Source organism: Leopardus geoffroyi, chromosome A3 (assembly GCF_018350155.1).
Source record: "Leopardus geoffroyi isolate Oge1 chromosome A3, O.geoffroyi_Oge1_pat1.0, whole genome shotgun sequence".
NCBI classification, from domain to species: domain Eukaryota; kingdom Metazoa; phylum Chordata; class Mammalia; order Carnivora; family Felidae; genus Leopardus; species Leopardus geoffroyi.
Genome location: NC_059336.1, coordinates 24,059,976 through 24,073,551, shown reverse-complemented (window position 1 = coordinate 24,073,551; position 13,576 = coordinate 24,059,976). Strand labels below are relative to the sequence as shown.

The 13,576-nt window shown below is 41.4% G+C and overlaps 1 protein-coding gene across 3 annotated transcripts in view; it reads right to left on the bottom strand.

Moving 5' to 3' along the window:
• Window positions 1–6,302: 6,302 nt before the first annotated feature.
• EDEM2 (ER degradation enhancing alpha-mannosidase like protein 2) overlaps window positions 6,303–13,576 on the bottom strand; it is a 32,411-nt gene continuing 25,137 nt past the window's right edge. For all 3 annotated transcript variants that reach the window (XM_045443629.1, XM_045443630.1, XM_045443631.1), the window contains 3 exons: window positions 12,660–12,804; window positions 9,021–9,142; window positions 6,303–6,854 (listed from right to left, as the gene is read on the bottom strand). In XM_045443629.1, coding sequence (XP_045299585.1) covers window positions 6,357–6,854; window positions 9,021–9,142; window positions 12,660–12,804 — 765 coding nt within the window. In that variant the 3' untranslated portion in view covers window positions 6,303–6,356. The remainder of the gene's footprint in view (window positions 6,855–9,020; window positions 9,143–12,659; window positions 12,805–13,576) is intronic.

The following is a 13,576-nucleotide window of genomic DNA, read 5'->3' as shown; positions in this document are numbered from 1 at the left end:
AACCTTGAAAAAGAGAAAAATAAGACTGGAGGCATCACAATTCCTGACTTTTATTACAAAGCTGTAGTAATCAAAACAGTATGGCACTGGCACAAAAACAGACACAAAGGTCAATGGAACAGAATAGAAAACCAAGAAACAAACCCACAATTATATGGTTAATTAATCTTCAACAAAGGAAGAAATAATATGCAATGGGAAAAAGACAGTGTCTTCAACAAATGATGTTGGGGAAAGTAGACAAGCTACATGCAAAAGAAACTGGATTGATTTCTTATACCATCCACAAAAATGGACTCAAAATGGATTAAGGACCTAAATCTGTGACATGAAACCATAAAAATCCTAGAAGAGAGTACAGTCAGTAATTTCTCTGGCATCAACCATAGCAACATCTTTCTAGATATGTCTACAGAGGCAGGGAAATGGGGCAAAAATAAATTTTTAGGACTACATCAAAATAAAAAGCTTCTGCACAGCAAAGGAAACAATCAACAAAACTTAAAGACAACATACTGAATGGGAGAGAGTATTTGCAAATGACATATCTGATAAAGGGTTAATATCCAAAATACATAAAGAACTTATACAACTCAATGCCAAAACCGCCCAAATAATCCAATTAAAAAATGGCAAAAGACATGAACAGACATCTCTCCAAAGAAAATACACAGATGGCCAACAGACACATGAAAAGATGCTCAACATCATTTGATCCTGATTTGTCATCAGGAAAGTGCAAATCAAAACCACAGTGAGATATCACCTCACACCTGTTAGAATGGCTAAAATCAAAAGTACAAGAAACAACAAATGTTGGTAAAGAGGTGGAGAAAAAGGAACCCTCCTGCTCTGTTGGTGGAAATGCAAACTGGTGGAGCCGCTATAGAAAATTGCATGGAGCTTCCTCAGAAACTTAAAAACAAAACTACCCTGTAATCCAATAATTGCACTACTGGGTATTTACCCCCAAAATACAAAAATACTAATTCCCCCCAATGTTTATTGCACCATTATTTACCACAGCCAAATTATGGAAGCAGTCCAAGTTTCCACTGATAGATGAATGTATAAGGAAGGTGTGGTATGTATACACAACAGAATCTTATTTGGCTACAAAAAAGTTAGATCTTGCCACGTGCAACAAGATGGACAGAATTAGAGAGTGTAATGCCAAGTGAAGTAAGGCAGAGAAAGACAAATACCATATGATTTCACGCACAAGTGAAATTTAAAAACAAATGAACAAAAGAAAAAAGACACACACACACAAAGACAAACCAGGAGATAGACTCTTTATTTATTTATTTATTTATTTATTTATTTATTTATTTATTTATTTATTTAGAGAGAGAGAGAGAGAGAGAATTTTAAGCAGGCTCCATGCTGTCAGCACAGAACCTGATGTGGGGCTCGAACTCATGAACAGTGAGATCATGACCCGAGCAGAAACTAAGAGTTGGACACTCAACCGAATAAGCCACCCAGGTGCCCCCATACTCTTAACTATAGAAAACAAACTGATGGTGGGGCGCCTGTGTGGCTCAGTCAGTTAAGCGTCCAACTTCAGCTCAGGTCATGATCTTGCAGTTCGTAAGTTTGAGCCCTGTGTGCTGACAGCTCACAGCCTGGAGCCTGCTTCAGATTCTGTGTCTCCCTCTCTACCCCTTCCCTGCTTGTGCTCTGTCTCTGTCTTTCTCAAAAATAAATAAACATTAAAAAAAAAAAAAAAAAGAAGAAGATGACAAGGGCGCCTAGGTGGCTCAGTCAGTTGAGTGTCCGACTTCAGCTCAGGTCATGATCTCACAACTCGTGAGTTCGAACCCCCTGTCAGACTCTGTGCTGACAGCTCAGAACCTGGAGCCTGCTTTGGATTCTGTGTCTCCCTCTCTCTCTGCCTCTAACCCACTCGCATTCTGTCTCTGTCTCTCTCAAAAATAAATAAACATTAAAAAAAATTAAAACAAAAAAAGAAAACTGACGATTATCAGAGGGGAGGTGGGTAGGGGATGGATAAAATAGATGATGGGGATTAAAGAGTAGTACACTTATCGTGATGAGCACTGAGTAATGTATAGAATGGTTGAATTGCTATATTGTGCACCCAAAACTAATATAACATGTATGCTAATCATACTGTAATTAAGATACAAAATTAATAAAAAAAATATGAGTACACTTATCTTGAACACTGAGAAATGTACAGAATTGTTGAATCATTATATTGTACACCTGAAACTAATGTAACACTGTATGGTAATTATGCTTGAATAAAAAAAGTAAAACAAAAACAAAAACAAAAAACTAGTGGCTGTTATAAAGACAACTAAACATACATGTCTTCTGACTGAAGTACACAACACCACTTACGAACCATTCTTGGAAAAGAAAAACAAAATTAAAAAATCTGAATCTGATGAAGCCTCTAAATCTTAGTATCAATTTCCAAAAAAAAAAAAAAAAAAGCAGATATATACTAAATAATACCACAGGAGTGAAATTAGCAAAACTCATTATATCAGAAATTCTGTAAGACTAACAATGCAGTTTCTTCAACAAACAAATTTCAATGAAAGTAAGAGTTCAAGAGAATGAAAAGACAAGCCACAGACTGGGAGAAAATACATGCAAGACATATATTATAAAGAACTTTTATCCAGAATATATAAAGAACACATAAAGCTGAACAACAACAGCAAAAAAAATGCCAAAGACCTTAACAGACACCTCACCAAAGAAGATGCACAGATGGCAAAAAGCATATCAAAAGATGCTCCACATAATATGTTATCAGGGAAATGTAAACTAAAACAATAATGAAATACCACCACATACCTATCAGAATGGCCAAAATTTAAAACACTAACAATAACAAATGCTGGTGAGAATATGGAGCAACAGGAATGCTGTCATACATTATCAGTGGGAATGAAAAATGGCACAGCCCCTTTGGAAGACAGTCTGCGGGTTTCTTACAAAACTAAACATACTCTTGGGAATGCAAGCTGGTGCAGCCACTCTGGAAAACAGTATGGAGGTTCCTCAAAAAACTAAAAATAGAACTACCCAACGACCAAGCAATTGCACTACTAGGCATTTATCCACGGGATACAGTGTGCTGTTTCAAAGGGACACAGGCACCCCCATGTTTATAGCAGCACTATTGTCAATAGCCAAAGTATGGAAAGAGCCAAATGTCCATCGATGGATGAATGGATAAAGAAGATGTGGTATATATATACAATGGAGTATTACTCAGCAATCAAACAGAATGAAATCTTGCCATTTGCAACTACATGGATGGAACTGGAGGGTATTATGCTAAGTGAAATTAGTCAGAGAAAGACAAAAATCATGTGACTTCACTCATATGAGGGCTTTAAGAGACAAAACAGATGAACATAAGGGAAGAGAAACATAAATAATATAAACACAAGGAGGGGGACAAAACAGAAGAGACTCATAAATATGGAGAACAAACTGAGGGTTACGGGAGGGATTGTGGGAGGGGGGATGAGCTAAATGGGTAAGGAGCACTAAGGAATCTACTCCTGAAATCATTGGTGCACTATATGCTAACTAATTTGGATGTAAATTTAAAAATATAAAAAATAAAACAAGTTAATAAAAAAAAAAACAAAAAACTAAACATACTCTTACCATATGATGCAGCAATTATGCTCCTTGATAATCACCCACAGGAGTTGAAAACTTATATCCACACAAATACTCACACACAGATGTTTATGGCAGGTTTATTCATAATTCACCAAAACTTAGAAATAACCAAGGGGCACCAGGGTGGCTCAGTCGGTTAAGTGTCCAACTTCGGCCCAGGCCATGAACTCACAGTTCATGAGTTTGAGTCCTGTGTCGGGTTCTGTGCTCACAGCTCGGAGCCTGCTTTGGATTCTGTGTCTCCCTCTGTCTCTGTTCCTCCCCCGCTCACACTCTGCCTCTCTTTCTCCACTCCCTCCCCCGCTCTCAAATAAATAAAGATTTTAAAAAATTAAAAAAAAAAAAAAAAAAAAAAAGAAAGAACCAAGATGCTTCAGTAGGTGAATGGTTCAATAAACTGGTACATCCAGAGAATCTACTAAAAAGAAAAGAGCTGTCAACAATGAAAAGACATGGAGGAAACCTAAATGCATATTACTAAGTGGAAGAAGCTAATCTGGATACGATATTCTGGAAAAGGCAAAACTATGGAAACAGTAAAAAATCTCTGGTTGCCAGAGTTGTGGGGAGAAAGGGATGAACAGAACACAAAGGAATTTAGGGCAGGGAAACTACTCTGTATGAGACTATAATGGTTAATACCTGTCATTACACATTTGTCAAAACCCAGAGAATGTACACCACCAAGAGTGAACCGCAATGTAAACTGTGGACTCGATGATAACAATGTGTCAATGTAGTATTTCAATTGTAACAATGTTCCACTTTGGTAGGGGGTGTTGGTAATGGGGGAAGGCTATAGGGGTGTGGGAGCAGGGGGTATATGGGAAATCTCTGTACATTCTGCTCAAGACTGGTGCGAACCTAAATCTCTTCTAAAATATAAAGTCTGGGGCGCCTGGGTGGCGCAGTCGGTTAAGCGTCCGACTTCAGCCAGGTCACGATCTCGCGGTCCGTGAGTTCGAGCCCCGCGTCAGGCGCTGGGCTGATGGCTCAGAGCCTGGAGCCTGTTTCCAATTCTGTGTCTCCCTCTCTCTCTGCCCCTCCCCCGTTCATGCTCTGTCTCTCTCTGTCCCAAAAATAAATAAACGTTGAAAAAAAATTTTTTTTAAATATAAAGTCTACTAAAAATTAATAAATTCAGTTCCTTAGTCACAGAGCCATGTTTTGGGGGGTTAACAGCAGCCACATGTAGTTGCTACTCAGTGGGACACTGCAATCATTTAAATAGTTCTATTAGAACATTCCATCATCCCAGAAAGTTCTATCGGAGAGCACCGTTCTGTATCTTGATTGTGGTGGTTACACAGGTGACTAAGTTTGCCAAAACTTATGAAAATGTATGAAGTGGGTACAGTTTATTGTATGTAAATCATATCTCAACAAAATTGATTAAAAAAATAAATAAATAAAGAGCCTGGGTGGCTCAGTTGGTTAAATGTCCAACTCTTGGTTTTGGCTCAGGTCACGATCTGATGGTTTGGTGGTGGGTTCGAGCCCCACATCAGGTTCGGTGCTGACAGTGTCTGGAATCTGCTCAGGATTCTCTCTCTCTCTCTCTCTCTCTCTCTCTCTCTCTCCCTCTCCCTCTCCCTCTCCCTCTCTGCCCCTCCCCTACTCACACGAGCATGTGCTCTGTCTCTCAAAACAAATAAATTTTAGAAAATTAAAAAAATAGAGAGAGAACATCTATAGACTAGAAGACATCAGAGACAGATCAACTAATTGCAAACACATGTACCCTATCTGGATCCTGATTCAAACAAACTATATTTATAAAGCAATAAAAATGTTGAACATAATTAAAGACTTGGAGATTATAATCTCCAAGGAAGAATTATTGATTTTCATAGGTGTGTTTGGAGGTATATTCTGAAATACTTATGAAATGATATTTGGGATTTAGAATGACCACGTCATTCTAAATGATCTAGTGCGGATATAAATGAAATAAAGAAGACTATGAGATGACCATCTTTGAAGCTGGGTTTGCTAGAGTTGGGTGATGAGCACATAGGGGGATTATTATCCTGTTCTCCTCACTTCTGTTTATTGTCAATTTTCCATAATTAAATGTTTAAAAACTCACTTCCTTATAGGCCTTTCCTGACCACCTTGTCTAAGGTAGATTTCTTGTCCCCTTTATTTTCTAGCATACATCCCATTATCTTTATGGCACTTCCCACAATGCTATCTTATGTATCTAGTAGTTTATTTCTCTCCGCTAGAATTTTGTTTTCCCGAGAATAAAAACTGCCTTGTCCACGCTGAACACTAAGGCTGAGGCTGGCACACAAAGGTGCTTCATCAGTCTGTGTTGCGTGGACAGACAGGTGGGTACCTTCAAAGGCAGAAGCACAGGCAGGGGCAAGACGTGATGAACACATTCCTAACAACACTCTCCCTGGAGATACTGGAAGAAGGGAGCCTTCAAAGGAAGGAAGATTCAACCATCAACCCCTGGGGTCTATGGAGCCGGCTGATTACGGGTTCAACTGTTCCTTCAACTGTATGAGAAAAATAAATTAGACTCACATTTTTTTTTTAAGCCATGAATACTTTCTTTGAATGAAATCTCCTGAGACAACCCAATATGTAAAATAGAAAACCATGACAGTCAAAAGCAGAGTTACTGTCATATTTTATATCAAACACGAAACAAAAAAGTCATCCAGTGGTTATGAGGAGTCCAGGAAAACCTGTCCCAGTAATGCCAGCTTGGAGGTAAAGGGCTGACTTGGGCAGCTGAGGAGTGGGATTTTCTGCTTGGTAGGCCTCTTTTCCCTTGTCTCGTCTTGGTTTTCAGAAGACGTTGTTCCCGGCCCTGCTGGAGGTTGCCATGGCCCCGAGCTCATCGTTTTTTTCTGAAATCTCGACCTGTTCCGTTTGAGAGAGTAGAATTCCCTCATCAAGTCTTCCACTTCCCACTGCTCTTCCTTCAGCCTCTGGCAACAGTGCAGGGCAGCGGGGTCGATGGGGTGCGCTTCTGTGTTGAAGATGTAACCCCCAGCCCCCAGGATGCACTCCCCATAAGGGGTTATCACCGCGTCAAAGGTGGAGCCATTGTTGTGAATGAAGTTGGTTGGGTCAAACAGAAGGTAGAGGTATTTCACAGTCTCGGCCAGAAAGAAAGACTCCATACGGTTGTCAAGCTTGTGGTCTCGCAGATCTTTGATCTGCCACGAGGAAGAAGGCAGCAAGTCAGAAGTGGTATCACAGGGCAGCAGAGAGGGCCAGGGGACCACGTTAGGAATTCCTGCCCTGCCACCGAGCAGCTAAGGGCCTTTGGGAAAATCACTTTACGTTTCAGAGTTTCACCTTTTCCCAAGCCTGGACCACTGACTCTCAACCGGATTGGCACAACTTCCAACAGGGCTTCCCGTTTCCATCCTTAACCCTAAAGCTTATTTATAGGGTAAGTCTTAGCTGTCACTCCTCCACTGAAAACCCTCTGTTGACATCCCACTTCATGGCAGACTAAAAACCAAAGTCCTTATCATGGCTTAACAGGTCCTCACAGCCTGGCCCCTGCTCTCTCCCTGACCTCTCTTGCATGCTCTCCCTTGTTCTCGTGGGTCCGGCGAATGGCCTTCCTCTTCTGTGAGCAAATGTGTGCACGCCACTGGTTCTCTGCAATGCTTGTTCTTTCTGCATTGCACTCCACTGGCTCTGCATTGCTTCTACCTGGATCACTCACCCTTCCTACCGCTTGCTCCCTCACTGCCTTCGGGTCTCTGCTCAAATACTGCCTGATCACAGGGTCTTCCCTAACCTCCCTAGGGACAAGACAATTCCTATCTCCATTAACCTGCCTTTATTGTGACCATACACATACACATCTAATCATACCCTTTAATGACATTGTAAAAATGTAGCATCATTTACTTAGCTAATCCAAGTTTTTGCTACTATAATAACTAATTAGAAGTCTTTATGAAGAAAAATTCATAACTAAGTTTACAGTCCTGGATGAGTAAGTTTACTTCCTACATTTACTTTATCCTCTCAGAATTTGAGATATATTTTCTTAAAACTAATTCTCAGTGGCATCTATTTTTCACACAAAAAAATGACTAAAATATGGACTTGATGTGCCAAGAATTATTATTTTCTTGCCTTCTTTGTCAAAGGCCGAGGAGTCTGACGCCTATTCCCATCATTTGCCTTGGAAGACCTCCAGAAGGCTTTCATTTTCATGGAAATCAGTCAAATGTTCATAAGAAGGCCCCAATGGACTTAACCACTTTGGCTTTTCACAAAATACAACATATTTAGAAACTAAAACAGATCACTGCTTTATTTTCCCTCTACATATATAGGTCTTTTCTTTAAATAGATGTATATATATTCTCCTTACAGAATATAACCACAACACAAAATTTTTAAAGAGAGGGATTTTTTTTTTTTTTTGTTCTGTTTTTAATCCTGTACCCTAAAATTCCTCTGTAGACTTTTTGGTGAATTTTCTTCCAGAAAATTTTCTTACACATCTGTTTTTTACGTATCTGTAATGATCATTTATTTACATCTTGCCTGCTTGGGTCCTCTAAGGATGTGACATGGCTCTTCCCCTTGACCCTTTCAATCCCCTTTCCACAGAGCAGCCAGAGTGATCTTTCTAAAATATAGATCAGATCAGGTCACTGCTCTGCTGTCAATCCTACCAAGGCTTCTCGTTCTAAGTAGAACAAAATGCAAATTCTTTCCCACAGCTTATACAAAGCTCTACATGATATAACCTCTGCCTCCTTCTGGGACATTATCTCTTCCCCTTTCCTCCGTGTTCATGTTACTCCAGCCATACTGGTCTTCTTTCTGTCTCCTAGATACACGTTTGTTGTTTTTCTTACTAAAATGCCAGCTCAGGGGCTTGGTCTTTGTTCATTGCTAGAACCATTAGCCTAGCATGGTGCCTGATGCATAAAAGACATTCAATAAACATCTGTGAAACTACTAGGACAGTTTCATTAAGGACTCTGTGGTGTGAATATAAGGCCATGGGACTTTATATCTCCCTTCTAAAATCCACCTAACAAGACTTTCCACAAAACTTCTCACAAAATTCACCCTTGTACAGTAGCTTATGAGACAGTTTGAGGACCCCTGATGCAGAGACAATGACAAGAGCATAGAGTCAAATCCCTGAGAATGAACCCTTAGTTCTACCTCTACTAGCTTTGTGACCTTTAGCAAGACTCTTGGCTTCTCTGTTCTTCAGTCATGCCATCTATAAAATAAAGGCATATGTACATTTCTAAGGTACCTTCAATGTTAATATTCCAGAGTCTCTTTATCAGCAGGGGGAGACATTTCTCAACTCTTGGGCCAATGGAAACACTTACTGTTGCAAATCCACACTCCACCTTGCTGATTTTTTCGATGGATTCCACGGCATCTCTTCCAAGTTCTAAGAGGGTGGGATCCCCCGTGGCACGGTAGAGGTACATTGCGCTCTCAATGAGTTCTGTAAAGTCCAAGGCAGACCCTTCTCATCCAGGGGCTGAGCAGAGAAGGCTCGGGGCCCACCTCAGGGGGTGAGACTCCTTCCTTCCCTACCTTGTCCACAGAGCCCCAACCAGGAAGAACACAGGACAACTCAATGCTGAGTTTTCAGAGCCAACATACCCAAAGCCTGAAGCTTAGTGGAGATCAGCATTAAAACTGACCATGGACTCCCACCCCAAGGGAAAGACAGCCAGCTAGGCTCTGGGATGGAGAGGTGGCGGAGGCTGCTCCATGTCTCCCCATATTTGTCCCTTCCTTCTTCCTTAGTAACAGAATCCTTAACTATAGCCAAGCACGCAACTGCTTAGACTGACAACTATTCCCAGCAGCCAGGTGTGGGATTAAGGTCCCTGACAACACAAAGAGCCATATGAGGTCAAAAGTGAGAAAGAAATGTCTATCTTATTTTATTTATTTATTCAAAAAAAATGTTCTTTTAACGTTTATTTATTCTTGAGACAGAGAGAGACAGAGCATGAACGGGGGAGGGTCAGAGAGAGAGGGAGACAGAATCTGAAGCAGGCTCCAGGCTCCGAGCTGTCAGCACAGAGCCTGACGCAGGGCTCAAACCCACGGACCATGAGATCATGACCCGAGCGGATGCCGGACACTTAACTGACTGAGCCACCCAGGCACTCCGAAATGTCTATCTTAATTAAGCACTACTCATTTTCTGTCACTAACAGCCTAACTTAATCCTAAAGTTTAAGAGTATAAGCCTATCATTATGAGGCCCTTTCTGAGATGGGATGGACAAAAAGATGAAGGTTAAGATATTCAAGAGCCAATCTTCAATCTAACAAAGGAACAGCTACCATTTCACTGGGCCCAGAACAAGGCAATAGTCTTACCCTATTCTATAACCACAACTGGAATTTGACAGGCATAGGCCCCATTTTCAGATGAATATTAGCCAAAAGGAGTTTGTCCTGAAGAGAAAGTTTATTCTGGAGAAAAGAAAACCCAGGAACCTATGTTTACTGCTTTCAAATATCTGAAGAGCTAGTATGGAAAAGAAAGATTCAACTTCTAGGGTGGTCCCAGTGGGTGGAAGCTACAGCTCAACAGATGTTTCTATTTTTTCACCTGTCTTTTCTCAGAGAGGAGAGAACTCTCCCCTCCATAGACCAATCTCTCCTCCCAATCTCCTTCCCTGTTTCCTCCTGGGCCTTGACCAGCACTTGTCTCCCTTTTGATTTATTATTGCAAGTTCTATTTCTTCCTTTAGGAAAAAAGATCTCTGCCTGTCTCCCAGTTCTCTCCCACCTCTCCCTCCCTTTACCCCACAGGTCTATAGACAATTACTGATCTAACTGCTCATATTCTAAGACACAGATTGGGGTACATTTACTTGTAAGTGAACACACTGTGTGTGTTCAAAGAAAAGAGGGGCGCCTGGGTGGCTCAGTCGTTTAAGCATCTGACTTCGGCTCAGGTCATGATCTCGTGGTCTGGGAGTTCAAGCCCTGTGTCGGGCTCTGTGCTCATAGCTCAGAACCTGAAGCCTGCTTCAGATTCTGTGTCTCCCTCTCTCTTTGCCCCTCCCCTGCTCACACTCTGTCTGTCTCTCTCTCTCTTTCTCAAAAAGAAATAACCCTTAAAAACAAAATTAAATTCAAAGAAAGAAAAGACAGTGCTCCCGGAAGCCTCTTCTGTTGTTCGCAGCTGGCTGGCTCAGCGCACCCAGAGCCAGCCATCTTGTTTTCTCTTCCTCACACATAGGCCTATGTATGCTATCACTGCTTTAATTTCTTGTATATTGGCCAACTCTCTAGAACAAGGTGACAACTCAGGCTTAGATTTGGATTTAGGGGAGGTAAAAGCCCTCTGAGACCTTTAGACTAGGTTCTGTGCTTCATTACTGCTGGTCAGATACATGTACCAGAGCGTAACACACTGGCCAATCTAATGAAAGAGAAGCACCTTATCTCCCATTCGCTATTGTTTTAGGTAGGAAGGGTGACTGGACTAAGGCATTATTGGATTCCTGACTGTGGTGCCTTACTTTCCATTGATGCCTTCCTGCCACCCTATCCTGCAAATGGAACAGGGTGCCTCTGTAAGTAGTGAGCTCCCTGTCATGGTGCTAACTCAACCAAAGACTAGAAAACCACTTGCCAGGGCAATGACAGGGCGATCCCAGTTAGAAGTCCTCTCAGTTTCCCTCTAACTCTGAGAATGCACAAGCCTACGTCCTACATTTAGTCCCAAACTGTCTTCATTTTATCTGTTGGTAACACTGGGTATAATACCTTCTGAGAGTTTTCTCTTAAAAACAAAACAAAACAAAATAGAACAAAACAAAAACAGGGGCACCTGGGTGGCTCAGTGGGTTGGGCAGCCTATTTCAGCTCAGGTCATGATCTCGCTGTTCTTGAGTTTGGGCCCTATGGTCAGGCTCTGTGCTGACAGCTCAGAGCCTGGAGCCTTTTTTGGATTTTGTGTCTCCCTCTCTCTCTGCTCCTCCCCCCTCCTCTGTTCTTTCCATGCTCTGTCTCTGTCTCTCTCTCAAAAATAAACATTAAAAAATTAAAAAAACAAAAACAAAAAAGCTAGGATAATAAACACATGAGAAATACCAATAACAGCAGCCTCTAGGAATCAAAGCGACTAATTTATTCTTTTCAGTCACTGTTTTACATCTTCTTCTGTTCCCCCTTCCTCAACTCCCACAACAATCTCTTGAGCTAGAGAAGGAAGGAAATGGGGTTGGGGGGGGTGGTGGGCAGAATGGGCAGTAGCCACCAGAAGGCCTCCCACAGCTCAAAGGCATTCAGGTGGGAAGATGGGAAGAGTCTAACAATGGAAATGTAACCCACTTTGGGGTGGGGGATGACTGTGTGTGCTGACTAAACTTCCTTCCTCTGGCCCCCTTTCCCTTCTCCTCCTCACAGTGTTTAACTTTCCTCTAGTGAATCAGAGGATCAGGGCTGGAAAGGAACTTTAAGACAGTTATCTAGTGTGTAATACCTTCCTTCTCTGCGCGTTGATTTCTGAGCTGCAGATGAGGTGGTGGACGAGATCAGATGATTCATTCCTAAGGTCCATTCCAGAGTTCTAATACTCCATACCATAAAAGCACAATTCACCTGACCCAGTGACTTAGGAAGTTTGTCTACACTTCTGAAATCCTGATGGCAGGAACTCAAAGGGAGTCAAATTGGCTCTCCCTTTTGCACTCACTTGCCCAAGTTTGAAGGAGCCTAAGATTTAGTTAAGAGGCCTGCATTCCAGTCCTATCTCCTACACTTAGCCCTGGGCAAGTCAGTTCAGCCCACTAGGTTTCAGTTTCCTTATCTGGGGATAAATATGCGGATAAATAATTCCTACTAGGAAAACCACCGAGAGCCACTGGAAGCATAAGAGGAAAAATGAACTTGTGAGCACTTGTGAGGCATGGAGGCTCATACAAATGAGGGCTTGTGGTTCAGAGAACAAGAGCCTGCAGGTCGTGATAGGTCAGAGATACTGCTTACCTGGCCGAAGAGGGTAGCCCTCTCGCTTCTCCACTGTGTATCCCTGAGGAATGTTGTAGAATTCCGGGAGCCCCCCAAACTGCTTCCATACAGTGTAATAGTTGAGGAAGGTCCTCATGGCATTGTCAATGTCCCCAATGAGGCTCTACAGGAGACAAGTAGTTGTCAGGCAGATAGCCACCAGGCATAAAAACCCACATACAAAAGAAACTCTGCATACCAAACCTCACATATAACCTCAGGGAAGAGAGATCAAAGGCTCTGGAGCCAAAAAAGCCTGCAATCAAACCTGAGTTGGCCATTTATTCATTGTGTGGCCTTGGGCCAGACACTTACCTTCTCTGAGCCGCATCCATCTGATGCAAAATACAAAGTGTCTTTCTTGTTAAATTATTGGGAGGGAGAGAGGTTGTATTCCAAGTCCCTGCTCAGTCAATGCTGGCCACTATGGTTTTTAAACAGCCATCTGGTTCAGAATTTTAGGAATAGGAAATTGATTTTACTAAGTCTCACTCTTACCCTATACCCCAAATCAATTTATATTAGTTTATAAACATAAATATGTGTGAGTATATATTATTTTTCCCACGTAAAAAATAGCTTATTAAATATACTGTTCTGCACTTTCTTTCATTCATTTAACAATAGATCTTAATTTTTCCATGTAAGCACATAAAAAGCTCCTTCCTCCTATTACATAGTTGCATAGTATTCCACTGCTTGGACCATAAGTTAACTAGTTCCCTATTAACAGCTGGTTGGATTGGTTCCAATGTTTTGTTATTTGCTGTAACAAGTAATAGTGTAGTAAATAGCATTGTACATATGTCACCTCAAACCTGCAAAGTTTACCTGTCACCTGTAAGACAAATGTCCAGAATTAGGATTGCTGGTTCCAAAAATACATGCATTTGTAA